Below are 16661 nucleotides of genomic sequence, written 5' to 3' on the forward strand. Positions count from 1 at the left end.
TGGTTTGGAATCATCCCGCTCATGCTGCTTATCGATGGAGAGTATTTTTAATGATGGGTGGGATGAGAAATTAATTGGCTGGCTTTGCCTTCTGTGAAATGTATACACATTCCTCTTTTTCCACATCTGCATACAGAGCTAGCAATTAGTACATGCAGATTTGTGCCCTGCGGGCTCCGAATCTTTCAAGTGCCTAGCGATGCCCCTGGTGGAAGGCAGCAATTAGTGGGGAATTACACTGGAGCCATTTCCACAAAAGTTGTGAAGCTCCAAGTTTGCCTGAGTGTGGTGTAAGAAGTCTAGTTCTGGTGTAACCGTGAAAGCTGCTCAGGCACCTTCCCACTGGAAAGCCGTGACAGTGAGCGGCATGGGCAGAATTAAAGGACCTCTCTTCACAGTGGGAGGCCATGTTTGGAAATTAACAACATCGAGGGCAGGCCTGGTTTCGTTCCTCCGTGGGACTTTACTCAGTCGTGCAGCAGAAAGCCCCCTTCTCACAGCTGATGTCAAATCCAGCCGCTACCTTGTTAAAAGTCCATGGAGCCTCTTGCAGCTCTGGCACGGGGAGCGAACACCCTTCCTTCTGGTGTCTGCAAGGATGTGCAGGCCTCCTCCTGGAGCGAGCGTCACCCACTCCTGGCGAGCCACCGCCCCCCCAGTGGGAATGCCAGTAAGGATGAGAGTGGGAGGAAGTTGGCTGGTCATTCCCCACTCTTGCCTTATGAGTTGGATCATGCCCGCTTGTTCCCATGAACAGCCAACAACTGCTGGTCCAGGCTGGAGTCGGCGTTTACCTTTCCAGGGCTTTGTTCAGCAGTACTTCCAGGTGGCCCCCGGCTCACCTGGGAGACTGCTAAGGCACACCAGTGCACCAGTTTGGATCAGGAACGAGTGCCACACTAAACCAGTGCTCCCCAGCTTGGTGCTCTAGGCTATAGTTGCATCCCAGCCAAGCCAGGATTGCTGCAACTTGTAGCCCAAACACCTGGAGAACAGGTTAGGGGAGACGGTGCTGAGTGTCACAAAGCAAAGCAGGCCAGTGGGATGCAGGCATCATACAGCAAGCGTCTTCCATGTGCAGGCGTCTAGCCAGGCATCTTCCTTGGGTCAGTGTAGCAGCTTCCCCTGAAACAGGCTCTTAAGAGTAAAAAGCTGGGGTGATTTGAGGAGTTGCAGAAATTTACCGGCTTGCCCGATGCACATGCCCCTCCCTCCCTCCCTCCCTCCTTCCCTCGGTCAGGCAAGCAAGTTCATGTTTCCAGGCAAAGCTCTGCTCCAAGGAGAGAAACTGGCTCTCCCTCCCTCCCCTCTGGAAGAAAAGGGGATGGTAACAGAACAGGCCATGGCAGCCCCTCGGCACTGCCTCCTCCCGCGAAGCCCCAGCAACCCGGAGGAGACACTGCCCCTTCTTTTCTCCATGGAGAGCCGGGTGGGGAAAGTGCGGCGGCGTCTCCGTCTTCCCTCAGGGATTTTCCAGAGGCGGCGGCAGCAGCGCAGGGCGTGTTTGGCCTCTGCTGCAATCCAGCACAAGAGCGATGCTCCCCGCCATTGTCTGCATGTGGCACTGGCCTCGGAGAGAGCGCCGCAAGCGCACCGCAATGCCAGGTCCACGTCCGTGGCTCCCCGCTGCGTAATCCCACTTCAGAATAGCCCAACGGAGAGCAGCACAGTGTGGGAGAGAGCGGGCTTCTTCGACCGCAGGACGGGCTCAAGTGCGGCCGGAGCGAGCTGCAACTGAGCGAGGGGATCTTTCTGCGGCGTGGTTCCTTCCAACACAAGCCCAGTCCATGTGTGTAAAAACAACACTCGACGACTGAATGGCAGACTGCCCTACCAACTGATGATTTCTCTGGTACCGATTGAAAAAAATGTGGGTGGTGGTAGGATGAGGGAAGAAAATCACATGCCAAGGCAGAGAGTGCCCCTCTGGCTGTTGTTCAACTACAGCTCCCACCATCCCCAGCCACTAGCTGTGCAGGTTGTGTCTGATAGGTCTTGTAGACCGAAACATCTGTAGGGCAAGAAGTTAGGGAAAGCTTCGATATCTTGCCTTGTAAAACAAACAAAAAATAAAACCCAAATTGGGATAACACTATGGAGGGGGGTTTCCCCTGCTCCAGTCTCCCCCCCCCCCCCATTTCTCTCACTTGGAATCACACTCTCTCACATGCACACACCCATCTGCCAGCAAAGCACAATGGCTAACGGAGGTAGCGCTCCACTTAAAGGGAGGCAGAAGGCAAAGCTTTGTGACCAGAGGCAGGGCAACAAGACTTCTGCTCTAAGGTTGCTGCTCTGTACCCCCCTTTCTGGCATCACCACACCTCGTCCTTCCCATTTGTCGGTCTCTCTCGACTCGCAGGTGCTTGGTCCCAAGAAGGAACAGAGCAAGGCACTGCATCCGCGACATCCCTAAATGCCAGAGGTCCCCCCGCGAAAGGGTTTGACACAGCGAGCGGGCAGCATTTGTGGGGCTTCAGCCTCCACTTTCAGCCTCGCTGACAAAGCGGGTGGAAGAGGCCCATTCTGGCCCCTGAGCGGCGATCGTTCCTCCACCTCCGGCAAAGCGACGCAAGTCCTCCCGCGAAAAGACGAGGCAGGAGGCAGCAGCCCTGATGCAGGTTTTTCTGTACATAAGTGTTTTTGACACCAAAGCGTTGCTTAGGGAGAAAACAAATCAGAAAGAAAAGAAAAAAAAACAAAAAACAAAAAAAAAAAAACAGCAGCCGGAACACACACTCCAAAGGCCCGAAAGCCTGGGCGTAAAAGAGAGAACTGTTTGCTTTTTCCGAGGTTCGGTGACCCGAAGAGGCCACCTGCCTGGAAAGTGGGGTGGGTAGGGGTGGACAGGAGGTGCAAGGAAATGCAACTCCCTGAGTGGGAAAGGGGGGGGGGTCACAACACAAAAGAACAAAAAAGTTAACACCCGCCTGCCCACCCCCCGTGCAGGGGAGGAGCCGGAAAGAGATTGTCCAGTCCTTGTTAGCACCTGTACAATAAAACTGTACCACCTATGCCCCCCCCCCAGTCCTCCAACCGGGCAGCCTTCGGCCGCCCTCGCTGTCGCCACCTGAACTGATTGAACAAAGGGGAGATTTTAAAAAGGGGGGGTGGATGGAAGGCAGAGCAGGAGGAGAGGAAGCTGGCCGAGAACGCTGGATGGCTTTGGCTCTGTGTGGGTGCGGCCCCCGCCAGCCCCTCCGTGGCGGCAGGCTGAGCGTCAGGAGACCGCGTCGTGTGAGAGGAGAAAGTGGGAAGAGGGCGGAAAAAAGCCCCTCCCCCCAAAAGAAACCGGGGGCCCTCGAAGCAAGGGGAAGGGATGGCGTGGAGCGCTCCACCTCCCCATGTCATGAAAGCAGAGGGAAGTGGCGGCCTGGCCCCCCGGCGCATCCCAGCGGGGACAGGTGGCCGTCGGAAGCCTCCCCCCCATCCAATCACAGTGATACAGACTTAGCAGGAACAAAAAAGGATCACCACAAATTAAATACTAATTAAATAAATACTCTGGAAGAGCTTGGGGGGGTGGCTGGACAGGGGAGAGGGGACGCTGCTCCACAGAGAGGCCGGGAAGCCACGAGGCCTGCCACGGAGTCCAGGGTGGGGGAAGAGGCCGCTTCCTAGCCCTCCCCCGCCCCAGCCAGGGCAGGGGGCAAGCCCTTCCTGTTGGTTAAAGGGGGCCGTGGGGAGAACCCCTTGCCGCTGGCTGCGGGAAGGCCGCCTTCCCACTGGTCCATATTATTGCCTCGCAGTGCAGTCCGGTGACGACAGAGGAAGTGTCCCGGCCCCCCGTCAGCTGCTCCAGGCCTGAAAGACCACCTCTGAGCCCAGCAGCCGGACCAGCTCCGGCTCGTAGCGGACCAGCTCCACCGTCTCTACCGCGCCCGGGGCCATGGGGGGCTCCAGGTGCTCCTGGATTTCTTCGGGGGCCAGCACCTGACTCAGGGACACCTGGTGTTGGAACTCTGCCTTGGGCAGGGTTGTCACCTCGAAGTGTGGAAAGCGGGCCTGGAAGATGCGGGAGGAGAGCTTCAGCCGCTTCAGCACGTCTGAGAAGAGGAACCAGTTGCAGGGCCTGAGGACGGGGGAGAGAGGCAATGCGGTCACCGGGCTGGGGGTATGCTCTTCATGCCCGTTTTACCCCCCTCAGCTTGACAAAAGCAAGTCCCCCCCACCCCCCAGTCTAGAGAAGTGGAAACCTCGGCTCTGTGCACTCTCTGCCAGAAAACCGTTTGTGCTCTGATTCACACAGCCAAGTGAGACCACGTTCCCCACAGCCTTAGCGCCGGGGGGCCTTCTTATTTCAGTCTGCCTGCGACGCGGCTCTTCCTGCCTGCCCCCTCCTGGCTTCTGCCTAGCAAACGTAACATGAACTGTGCCCAGCAGACCACCCTGCCCCACGGCAGGCTTGCCTGGGGGCCTGTATGGGGAGTCACAGGGTCTCCGCGGCTGCGGCTCAGAGCTGTGGCTTTGCAGAGGCCGACTCCGCGCCACACGCGCAGCTCTTCGGGAACCAGCTCGGTGCTCCCTCGGGATGCCAAGCGAGCCTCCCGTGCGGCGCCGGTCCAGCCCACACGAAGCCCGCCCCTGCGCCCCTCTGCCTCCCCCGGCTTGCCAGCCTGCCACTTGCCCCGGCGGGCCGTCCAAACGGCCCCTTCCCCAAGCGGCTGCTGAGGCCCTGCCGCCCCGTGCGAGCCTGCGGAGGAGGCGAGGGAGAGGGGCGCTCCTCAGCCAGCTCACCAAGGCCCCCCAGGCTGCTCCTTTGTCCCCGGCCGGCTTGTGCCCCTGCCCTCGGCCCCACCGGCCCTCCCCCCGCGCTGCGCGGCCCCCCAGAAGGGCCTGGCTCTGGGCGCCACGACTCACCCCCGCGAGACAGACACTTGCAGGTTGTAGCAGGGGAGCTGCTGCTTGTCGGAGAACTCAAACAGGAAGCAGTCCGACTCCTGCTCCTCGTCCTCCTCTGGATCGGAGCTCCCGGGCGGGTTGAGCAGGAGGTCACAGCCGATCTCGTCTCTCCCCTCTGCGAGAAGGGGCACAGGACAGGCGGGAGGGGCAGGTGAGGGAGGGGAACCGCCCCAGGGCCCCCGGAGGAGCTCCGTGCGGGCGGCCTGGCTCCCTCGGCCTGCCTGGGCCCGGTTCACTCGCTGGGCAGTCAGCCATCGCCATGGCAACCCCACCACTGGCTGCGGCGGAAGCCCAGCCTGGAGCAAAAGCCAGCAGCGGCCAGCGACGACGCACCGCCTGCCTTCAGAGGCCGCACAGGGGCCGCGGGCGCTGCTATCCGGGCAGCAGCACGGGGAAGCACAGGCGGGGAGCAGGACGGGGCGCTTCGGGCTGAGCTACGTGGCTGGCTAAACCACGCGCCAGGTCGCTAGCCCTTGAGGCTGGAGGAGCACCACAAAGCATGCGAGCAACGTCCAGGGGACGGAGGGGCTCTTTAGCTGGCCACGGGACTTGCACACCAGAGGAAAAGCGACACCAAAAATTCCGAACAGATGCAAGGAATGTATACAAAGGAAGGCTGATTATGCAGACGTGTTCGTTTGTCTGATTTGTATTACAGGCCATGGAAAGTTTACGGTCCCTTCTGGATAGAGGGAAAATCTAGCTGCCTGCCCTTCCGTGCAAAGTGTGCGCAGCCCAAGAGCCCCTTGCCAGGGATCCTTCCCGAGGCAAGGCACCCTGCTCCCCCCATTGCTCAGAAGCACTCAGAATCTCTTTTCCCAAGTGAGCGTGGCCAGAAGGTCGGAGCAAGGGACGGCAAGAGGCATCCATCCCCAGAGCTGGCTCTCCATGGCTCAGCGCTCTGTCAAAGCCTGAGGGAGCTAAGCTGACAATGCAGCCGGCATGGGAACAACGTCACAGGAAGGGGTGACTACGAATGCTGCCCTTGTAAAACCGCTCAGAAGGCAACCAAATTCTCCAGATCGCCTTCTTCCAAGCCTTCCTTGATCTCCTTCCAGCCTAGTAGATTAGGAGGCTTGATGCAAGGGAACAGGAAGCCAGGAATCTTTGCTGTTTGTCAGTGAACACGGTCCCAATTGCTCCTGCTTCACTGCTTCAGTAATTGGGAACGTTTGAAGCAAACAGCAACACTCAAAAAAGGATAGCTGCACATACAGGCAGACTTCTGGTTTACCCCTCCCCTAGCCAGGGTCTGAAGTTGGCTTTGTGTTTGGGAGGAGCAAATTCAGGCACTGGGTTGGGATGTACCACTAAGCTTTCTGCTGGTGAGTTTAATGGTTACTGATCACTGCCTTTCCGAGTGATTAGGCTGCAGGAGTAAGTTTTGGAGCAAGAGACTCGGACAGTGACGAAACAGCAAGGTATTAATCTCCTGGTCCCTGTTCTCGTGCTCCAAGCCTCCTGCAACCCACCCCTGCCCCAGGGTGGAAGGACGTCCATCAGTTCTGCTGTTTCTCATGCTGGAGAGTGAGATAAAACTCTCACTGTTGTGAGCCACCCCGAGGCTTTGTTGCGATGGGGGCGGCATAGGAATGTTTTAAATAACTAACTAAATAAATAAAACCTGTGCCCTGCGCGCATCTCTCCTCACCTAGAACAGAGCTGCTGTAGAAATCCCAGGCAGTTTGGGGGTCTCCATCAGCTCGACCCTGCAGATCCAAGAGGTAATCTGCAACAAGATAACACGAACAAATAAGCCAAGGACCATGGTGGACAAGATCAGGAAAACCTCCCTTTTAGCAGACTTCCCCAGCCTGGCACCCTCCTGATGCATGGCTGGAGGCTGCTTGGATTTGCAGCTCAGCATGCCTGGAGAGTGCCAGGTTGGAGAAGGCTGAGCAGAGTCTCCTGCAGAAAGGAAAGAAAATGATGTTGCAATGATTCACTCTCATCGATTTGGCAAGCAAGTTCCTTGGAGCAAGACTTGCAGCTCCCTGCTTGTGGTTCCTTCCTGCAAAATCCCACATGTCCTAGATGCGTCCCTCCCACATAAATCCAAGCAACAGCCTCCCTCAAGGAAACGACACCTTGGAGCCAGCCTTATGATGCGGCAGGTGACCACCTTGCCAGAAGCAAAGTCCCTCCAGGAAACTGGGCACTTTTCCTCCATGAAGATTCCCCGTTCCAGCATGGAAATGCCCACCTTTCCCTGCCATCTGCTGTGATGGCCAAGTCTTATGGGAGCTGGAGGCCCAGACTTCTGGAGGGCCATGGGTTGCCCACCCGCATGGAAGAGCGGTCCAGAGCTACCCGCCCCCCCCCCACCCCGCTGCTGTGCCTTTGACAAAAAGGAGGCTTACCCGTCAGGAAGGTTTTCATCACCTCGCTGCTGGCCAGTTTCAAGGCCGTCTGCCCTGAATACGTGGCCAAGGTGGGATCAGCACCATAAGAAAGCAGGAGCCACAGGGTTTCCAGGTTGTCATTCGCCACGGCGTCGTGGACAGGCCTGCCGGGGAAGAGGGCGCTCAGTGGATGCCATACTGGTGCATGGCTGCAGCAGGCCAAGGGTCTCCCCGTGGCCCAGTCACAAGGCACGAGGGCCTCTGGCAGCCCTCTCCCCGCAGGTGTGCTGCAGATGGGAGCTGCAGTCCAGGACATCTGCAGGGAGCCACCTTGCAAAGGCTGCCCAGTGGCGCATCTACTTCTGGGGAATCTTGGCTAGCCTACACCAGTCGCACCTTCCTGAATTTACTGGGAGACGCAGGAAGCTGCCGGAGACTGAGTCCCTCTAGCCCGATGTTACTGACAGCAGCAGACAAGCGATGGCTCTCCGAGGTTTCAGGCAGGCGTTTTCCCAGGCCTCCCTGGAGATGCCCACGATTGGACCTTCCGGGAGCAACACAGGGTCTCTGCCACTAAGCGATGGGCCTTTCTTATCCTCACAACCCTTAGCACTGCCTATTCTTCTTGGTTCCTGTCTCCTCCTGGACAAAGATCTCCCAAGCTGTCCTTGAGGTGGAAAAAGTGGGCGCCACCTTCCTTGGCAACTGAAGCCACCACTGAACAGGAAGTAAATGAGAGCAGGAGCTGCAGGAGATTCGCAAGTGCCAAGCATGCCTCCTTCATGCACAGGGCCACCAATTCGAGATCCTGCACCCTCTGTAGGAAGCCTCTGCAGCCGGCAGGACAGCTGCTGGCCGGAGTCAACACAATTTTGCATGGGAAGGCTCAGCCATTCGATTCGCTGTGCAAGCTCCTGGTGTTTAGAAGGGCCCTGCAGTGTAGTCCACTGCAGGACTGCAAGTCCCCAGACTGCAACCTGGAATGCTCAGTTTCAAGCTGAGAGCATTTCAGTGCGTAGCTCCCCCGTCAGCAGCCTGAAGTGGTTCAGTTCTGGGCAAAGACTATGTAATAAAAAGCACCCTTTTATTACATTCATATTCCACCTTTCCTCCAAGGAATTCAAGGCAACGCATGCGGTTCTCCTGTCAGGTGGGTTAAGCTGGGAGCCGGCAACTGGCCCAGGGTCACCCAGGAAGCTTCCTGCCGTGTGGAGACTTGCTCCTGGATCTCCCAAGTCCTGGTCCAATATCTCAGCCCTCTCCAATCTAGTGCCCTCCAGATATTTAGACTACAGTTCCCATGCAGGCTGGGATGGTAGCAGCTGCAGTCCAAGATCTCTGGGGGTGCCTGCTGAGGCAGTCACAACCATGCCCCTCCGGATCTCCCCCAACTGGCTTGCTTCCAAATGCTGGGAGATCCGCAGATCAGGTTGGCACAGCGGAGCAGCACACACCACCTCTGGCCGACGCCCCCGGGGCCCAGCCCTGCCGGCTGGGCTGCGCAACTTGCCTGGTGCCGTCCTGGGCACTGCAGTTCACATTCGCCCCATGCTGCAGCAAGATGTGCAGGATGTCTATCCAGCCGCGGGCGCAGGCCTCGTGCAGGGCGGTGTAGCCAGCGTTGTCCCGGTGGTTGACGTCGTTGCTCTCTTTCTGGAGGCAGTACATCACCACGTCCTGGGGAAGGAACGGCCGCCCCGCGTTAGAAACGGAGCTGCCCCTCGCCGCGCGCCCTCCTGCGCCACACTCTCGCCTGGCCACGCACCTTGTAGCCGAGCCGGGCAGCCCTCTGCAGCAGCGTCTCCCCAGCGTTCTTGTTCACGATCAGGCGCCGGGCTTCTGGCGGCACCGGTGGAGCCGCGCGGGGCTCGGCGGCTCTCTCTGGGCCGTGCTGCCGAGACTTGTTGAACGGGCAGGCCTCCCGGGCCTTCTTTGGAGAGCGCATCTTGGACTGGTTTCCCCGTGCCTTGGCCTACGAAGGTCGAGAGGGGAGGAACATGGTCATGGGGAAGGGGTGGCGTGGCGTGGCGTGGGGGAGACGAGAGAGGCCTCTCTTGTATATACAAAAAGAGGTGGAATTCCCCAGCACAAACTGCCTGCCCCATCGGTATTCCACAAGCTGCATGCGTTGTGTTCTATCTGTTTTGTCTTTCTATTTATGTTCTGCCTTTTGGCCTCCCAGGGAACCCAAGGGCTTATATAATTCCCCTCCTTCCCTCAATCTTCTCCCCACAACCACCCTGTGAAGTGGGCTGGGCTGAGAATCAGTGAATGGCCCAAAGTCATACAAGTTAGTTCCATGGCCGAAGTGGGACTATCTCCTGAGTCCCAGTTCTGCATTTTTAACTGTCCTCTGCTGTTCTGCAGAAATGAGTATGCAGATCTGCATATAACAGCCCATCTTGACTTGATGCCATCCAGATATTTTGGACCACAATTCCAGGCAGCTTGTGCAGTCAAAAAGGACCCGGCTGGGAAGGCTCCCGCACAGCACCAAAGCCCTCCTAACTTCCCAGTGGAAATCATGTTCTCAACACCACCCTGGCCCAGTCTCCCAAATTCCCATGGGTACCTGCTTCTAAAAGAGAAAAAGGGAAACCAAAACTCCAAAGGATCCAAAATCCACAGGCAGTTCTTGATTCTTTCTTTGCCTAGTGCAGTGGCACAAATTTTCAGGTTTTTTGATTTTATTCTTTTAACGGTTTTAATGAGTTGTTTTATTGTGTGAGCCGCCTAGGGAAGCCATTTTGGCAGTTACAGGCGGCATATAAATAAGCAAATAAATAAATAAATCACATGTCACATACAGGACTAGTCACTTAGTTACCCAGTGCTATGTTTTTAACTTTAAGAGCAGCTGCAGATGGGAAGCGGGATGACAGCTCCTCATCTGACCCAAGCAGCATTTCTGGGGAGGAAGCACTGACATCGTCCCCCAACTCCTCTCCGTGGCTTCTGTTCTGACTGAATCTGGAACCCTATGCAGCTGCTTTAAAGAAAACAATGAAAACACTGGGAGATCGATTTACAGGATGGCAAGGAAGCTGCACTAAGCGAAGCCAGGCTATTTGTCCTGACCAGCAGCTGCTCCGCAAGTTTCAGGCAAAGGGTTTGCCCACCATCACCTGCTCCCAGTTTTTTCCAAGCAGAGACGCTGGAGACTAAACCTGGAAGCTCCTGCGTGCAAAGCAAGTGTCCTATCTGGGCAAAGGCCTGTATCTCCATCACTCATCTCATTGCTCAGTCCTCACACAGGTACCAGCAGCCCCACCTAACAGGCACCTTACCTTCCCCTCTTCACAAAGGCCTGAGAGGTGCTTCGTTTTGCATTTGCGTTTCCCAGAGGGTTTCTCTAGCACCTCCTCGATGGGAGCCGAGTCAGAGTGATCCAAGAGGAATCCGTTGCGGAAGTCCAGATGTCCTTGGAGTGTTGGAGAAAGCCGGCTCCTCAGACGCAGCTCTGAGCCCTTGCCTTGTGCTGAGCCCTTGTGCTTCCGGTACCTGAAGTCTGACAGGTGAAGCACAGGGAGAGCCATCAGAGGGACAGTGAAGCCTGGAGGCGAAGGATTCTCAGGAACAAAGTGCAACATCTCTCACCAGACAACCCTCTCAGAACTGACCCCCCCGAAATGTGAAAATAGGATGGGGGACAGAAAAGAAGGGGGCAGCACTGGTTTAAGAGCTGTCTTCCTGAGCTACAGAAGCTGTTGCTCATGCTCAGCACCCCACACTCGCCGGGGGTCCAGAGGAAGAAACTGCCCAGCAGTCCCAGTCTTTTAAAAATTGCAAAAGGAAAAGCAGCTGACTTGCAAGATCCTAATGGTACATACATTACATACATTTTGCTCATGTCTTTCCTAGACTCAGTCAATATTTTGTTCTTGTGGCAGACAATTTCACTGCTTTCTTTGTGCTGTCACAGTATTTCAGTCTGCACTGTCCTGGTATTGTAGCTCTGGCGGTCGCAAGGCAGCCCGGAGTTGTAACTCAACACATCTGGACGCACCAAATTGGGAAAGGCTGCCCTGTGTGGAGCTGTGAAAGGCTTCTAACATGAGGCTGTTCACAGCAGCATCCTGGCTGCAAAACAGCACTTCCTCCTGCTTGTTTTTAGCTGGCTGCTTGCTAATGTAGATTGAGTGCCATGATAGCTATGAAGCAGCAAAGCTGTTTCCAGGTTGGGTGGGTGGGGCCTGCCCCAAACACTCCCAATACCTGAAGTCTGGCAGCCAAAGAGAGGCGGGAGAGATGAGGCCGCAGCAAGGCCCCACGCCAAGGGCTCCACCAGAGACCGTCCTCTTATGCGGGAGATCGTGCCAAGCTCACGATGAACTCCGCACTGCCAGCCCTCCCCGACCCGGTGCTCTCCAGACAGGGATTGGGTCTGTCACTCCCAGCAGTCCCAGCCAGCATCCATGCACCAGACTAGGGAAGGCTGGAATGTTTGTCTATTTAATTCTGAGACTGCCCAACAGTCGGAACTCCCTGGGCGGTTCATGGCACCATGTCCCTTGGGGCAGGAGTCCAGCAGTACCGTATGATCTTCCCTAAGAGGGCAGCCCCATAACGAAAGAAGGTTCTGTGGCTGAAATGCTCCCTGCCCCAAGGAGGCTGCCCTTGGCACTTCCTCTCCTAGCACTGTGCGGGCTGGGGTCCGGCAGGGTGCCTCCAGCCTCTGGGAGCTTCTCGCTTGTCTGGGCCCATTCAGTGACTCAGCTGAGCAACCACCGGAGAGAAAGGAGGGTGAGAGGGCCAGCGATGTCCAAAAGCAAAGCATTCTGGGAAACCAGCGAGGAATGCACTCACAAGCACGGAGAGGCAGGTCGGGGGGCCCTCGGCAAACGTGTCGGGAGCTCCACTGCGGACGGCCACGCAGGCGGCTCAGCCGGAGAGCTGCACTTCGGTTCTGCACACGTTTCTCCTGCTAACGCATTTCCCCATCATCCTCAGCCGGCGGCCCTCCTTCCCTCACTTCCCTACACCCTCCAGGCTTCCGGGCCGTAAGCTCTCCTTGCAAAGTCTCTGGGGCCTTTTCCGCCTGTGGTTGCAGAGCCTATGCAGGGGCAGCCTGCCCCCTGGCGGCGGCTGCAGGTGGCAAGCCGGGAGGCCGCAGCCTGTTACAGGCTGTAGCGGAAGTTTCTCCTGGCTCACGATGAGCAGGGCTGTGTTGGAAGACCAGCTTAGCAGGAAATGACTTCAGGATGTGCTTGGCCAAGTTGCACGACCAGGGCTCCTTCCAAAACTTGTACACTTTAAACAAGGCAGTAAAGATGCCAGAAAGAGAAGGATCCCTTCCTATTAGGCATGCTGCAAAATTCCAGCAACGGAGGCTAATGCAGAATCATCTGCATGAAGGAGTCCCCCTACCTGGAACGGCAGCTCGGCAGTACATCGTAAATGGCCGGGGAGGCAGAAAACTTCTCGCCTCCTTAAAGGTCTTCTGAAATAAAGTGGGGTGTGAATCCATCAGAGCCTTTTCATACACAGATGGGGCGGAATTCATGCCAAGAGCTGCGCCAGCCCAGAAATTGGGGCCGGATGAGTTCCTAGCCCTTCCTTATGGTTCCATGACCAGAGTTCGCACTTGCAGGTAAAGCCCAGCAAAATCCCATGTCCAGGGGAATCCATTGTGCAAGGCAGACCCATACAGACAGGGGCGTGATTTATGCAAATAGCAATATCCAGCCTCTGAATTACGGCGGAGAAGCCCGTAGCCTGCAATTATTTCTCTGTGCTCCGTTTGCTCCGCGGCAGCTTCGAAACATGGGCCACCACCTCTGAACAGGCCAGTGAACAAAGCCTTCTACAAAGGGGCTCGGCAGAGAAGGGGCGAGACATCCGTGCCTTCTCTGGCCGCGTGTCCACTCACCTGTATCGGACTGCCTTGTCGCCTATAGCAAATACACAAATTGCTAAATATGCACGGCTGCCAGAGAGCCACGTAACAGAAGCCCCCGTCTGGGATTATCAACAGCATGGAAGTTACCTGCTTTTGATTTCCGCCGCTTATGGCAACAGCTTGTGTGCTCTTCTTTGTCCCGCTCTATCAAGTACTCCCCGGTCTGGTATTTCCAGCTCTTCTGCCGTCTCCTCTTCTTTCTCTTGACATGGCCGCTCTCCTGCTCCACCTCCTTGCGGCTCCACAGCTGCCTAGAGGCCTCTACCTGCCATGGCAGTGCCCTGTTCTTGCCCTGGTGGAAAGTACCTCTCTCTGACCGAGACTGGTCTCGGTCTCTGTCTTTGCAGCTAGAGTGAGGGGAAAGGCGGTGGGATTTTCTCAGCCTGCGGTGCTTCAAGGAGAGCTCTTCCTCTTCGTCGTTCTCATCTTCCTCTTCCAGCAGTGGCACAACCTCCTGTCCAGCTCCATCGCACTCTCCTAAAGCGCTAGCCGAAGACCCTCCCGCGCTTCCTGCAAGTAGGAAGAAGGGAAAGACTGCAGCACAGCAGGAATACGGACTCTGTCTATGAACTCAGTGTGGGAACCACTTCCTTCTGGGGAGGTCATTTTCTCCACTCGTAATACTCTCCCCCTTGTGATACCCCACAACAAAGGAAGCATAAATATCTACACCCTATTTTTTCCCCTGAACTTCAGTCTCAACAAGGTTGTGTAACTTGAAAGCTTGTATTCTCCATTTCAAAAGAAGGTAGTTCCAAACAACGTGATCGCCTGTGCTGCCAGCTTTTGCAAGTCGAGGGGTACTAGGATACGGTTACACAAAGCTTCTCAGACAGACCACACATGTGCCATGCCCCTCTGTCCCCGAGACCAGCTCCTTCGCCTTTCCTCAGTTACCAACCTGACTGGCTGCGTGTCCGGCTGCTCAGCACCACAGGGATGAAGTCCCGAAAATTGTTCTTTGCTTTCTTCTCAATATAAGCTGGGAGAGCGGGGAGTAAAAAAGAGACACGGAGAGATCTGAAAACTCACTCCACTCTGGAGACACACAACTATTAGCCTGATGATGGCTTGGCTTGCCTGCTCCCCACCGCAGGTCACAAAACAGAAAGCCAGCTATGAGGCACGGCAAGCAAGCCCCTCCTGATCCAAGATGGTAACTATCACCAGTCTCTTCCTACCTGAAGACTGCTGGGGCTCCTGGGAGACCATGTAATAAAGTTATGTTTGTTGTGCACATCAAAACGCATGAGGCCAGTTTTAGTGAGCAACCCAGCGGAAGTTTAGGTCAGAAAACAGTCCAACAATTCCCAGCCGTTCCCTTCTGGCTGTGGAAAGCTGGGAGCTGCAGGTCTGTCTAAACATGCATGGGACTATGCCTTTAGTAAGTTCATTTTCTCCAGCATCACTGTTAAAACCAGCACCGTTTTATGGAAACCATGGAACCGAGGGCATGGCCAGGTTAGCCTGTGCAATAAATGATTTTGCTCTCTGCTGGCAGAAAATAACTAAGTGCGAGGCCAATAAAAATATTCTAAATTGTTCCACAGCTTCTCTGTGGCCCAACAACTTGCCTCACCCACAGTTCCACTAACAGAGTGCGTGTGCACTGTGAGGAGGGGAAGGGGCACTGCCGTGCTCCCCCTTCCTTGAGCCACCCAAACAGTCCATCATTCCAGGGCCTTCTTGGCCATGGGTCAGGACCAGAAAATGCAGGACAGGCCCTACTAGTTCCCGAGCAATCTGCAAAAATTCCCCTTGCACATTTTCCCTTTTACCTATAAAATAAATCAACAAAAGGGACTAGGTACTTAATTTGTTTAAAAGGAAGCCAAGAGGAGGAGGAAAAAGGCAGGAAGAGGTATTCCCAAGGGGACCAAGCGTCCCTCCCGAGAGCCATGTCAGGGTTTTTCCTGAGCTGGTCACTTCCTGTTGTGAGGATAATGGCTCCTCCCCACTTGCCCTCTTTCCTTGAGAGGAAGGCGAAGGCGGGCTGTGCTCTGCTCAAAAGGGGTACCCCTGCGAGCGCCTTCAGGCCTGGGGAGAGCATTCCATGGGTCCAGGCACTTCTGGGAAGGGGAGCTGCCCGCTCCAGGCTGGACTGCAATACCTTCCTCGCAGCTGTGCCCGCGGCGCCCCGGGGACGGTTTCCGTCGCTTGCGCTTGGCCCGGAGGTTGCCCCGGTCCTTCGTGGAGCTCAGTCGGCTCTCCCGCTTGCTGATCCCGTGGGCGTCACCGTGATGCTTTCGCCACTGAAGACACGGAAGAGATATGTCAAGGGGCCGCTTTGCAAGGCTCTTTAAAACTCTCTCTCTACTTGCTCTCCACACTTCCCACTAATCTGACCCCCAATAAAATGATTTTTTTAAAAACATAGGACAATTCAAAATAAAGACATGGAAGGAAACCAAAAGGACTGCAATATGCAGCAGAAAAAGACTCCAGGAGGAACAAAAGAATGACAACCCTGGTCTCCCCAAACTGCCTCCCCTAACCTGGTGCACTCCACGCTGGAGCGCAACTCACAGCATCCTCAGCCCTCACGGCCTTTCTGAGCTTCACAGCCAGCTGGCCAAGACCTCTTTGCACCGCAAGGCCAGGATGGACAATCCACCTGGAGGTGGTCCAAGCCAGCATCCCGTGTTGAGGAATCATGTGAGCTGTAGGCCAAACTATGTGGAGACACAATGTGCCCATTCAGTCGACTACGACTGCTGGGGATGATAGAGGCCCCAGTCGGCCCTGGCCCCCTCCCCTGACTGCTAGGGGCCCTTCCAATTTGGGCATGTATCCCCCCACCCCTAATGGTAGCAATGAATGCCTCTCCCAAAACTCACTCAATGGTAGTAGGAACTTAAAGCTAACGTGCGCTGGTACCCCCCTCCCCGCTGCCTTTCAATCTTTGCCCACCTGTCCCTGCTGGAACAGGACCCGCAGGGGCTCCCTTGGGCTGAAAGAGGCTCGGCAGCTCCGCTTTAGGCTTGCCAGGTCCACTGTGTTTTTGACTTGCACCCCAAGACCCACCAAATGCAGTCAGATGCAAAGTTGGTGGATCTTGGAAGAAAGATATGGGGAGGAGGAAGTGGGTCAGGGAGAGGGATGCAGAACTGGTGCCTCTGAGCATGCGCTCGGCCTAGGAATCAGCTTGCGGGGCCCGATCTGGAGCGTGGATACAAACCTGGTTTCCTTCCAAACTTTCTGCACTGGGAGTCAGAAATCCTTGCTGACCCAGCACAAGTCACCCACAGACTGACCCACAGATTCCAGCTGACCTTCTGCCCCACTCCTGCCTGACCTGTGCTGGAAGTGAGCCCCCTTAGCACCAGGGAAAGACGCTTCAAAGGCAAGGCCTCAGGGGCAGGAGTCCTAATCCCATCCCGGGCACCAAAACGAAATGAGAAGAAAACTTGTCGGTAGGATCATCAAGAGATCACAAGGAGGTATGGGATCTGTTGCTGGGGCTGATATGGCTTGCCTGTCTGCCAGTTAAAAAGCACCCAACCCGATGCTTGCCAAGG

At 56.1% G+C, this 16661-nt stretch overlaps 1 protein-coding gene across 5 annotated transcripts in view; it reads right to left on the bottom strand.

Annotated features, from left to right (window-relative positions):
* Nucleotides 1-2610: 2610 nt before the first annotated feature.
* Nucleotides 2611-16661, bottom strand: part of BCORL1 (BCL6 corepressor like 1) — a 43255-nt gene continuing 29204 nt past the window's right edge. For all 5 annotated transcript variants that reach the window (XM_044427546.1, XM_044427547.1, XM_044427550.1 and 2 more), the window contains 10 exons: nucleotides 15254-15395; nucleotides 14045-14125; nucleotides 13231-13653; nucleotides 10532-10752; nucleotides 9010-9216; nucleotides 8755-8921; nucleotides 7263-7408; nucleotides 6554-6631; nucleotides 4861-5017; nucleotides 2611-4072 (listed from right to left, as the gene is read on the bottom strand). In XM_044427546.1, coding sequence (XP_044283481.1) covers nucleotides 3790-4072; nucleotides 4861-5017; nucleotides 6554-6631; nucleotides 7263-7408; nucleotides 8755-8921; nucleotides 9010-9216; nucleotides 10532-10752; nucleotides 13231-13653; nucleotides 14045-14125; nucleotides 15254-15395 — 1905 coding nt within the window. In that variant the 3' untranslated portion in view covers nucleotides 2611-3789. The remainder of the gene's footprint in view (nucleotides 4073-4860; nucleotides 5018-6553; nucleotides 6632-7262; nucleotides 7409-8754; nucleotides 8922-9009; nucleotides 9217-10531; nucleotides 10753-13230; nucleotides 13654-14044; nucleotides 14126-15253; nucleotides 15396-16661) is intronic.

Source organism: Varanus komodoensis, unplaced genomic scaffold, assembly GCF_004798865.1.
Source record: "Varanus komodoensis strain SLA01 unplaced genomic scaffold, ASM479886v1 scaffold18_3, whole genome shotgun sequence".
Classification (NCBI taxonomy): Eukaryota; Metazoa; Chordata; class Lepidosauria; order Squamata; family Varanidae; genus Varanus; species Varanus komodoensis.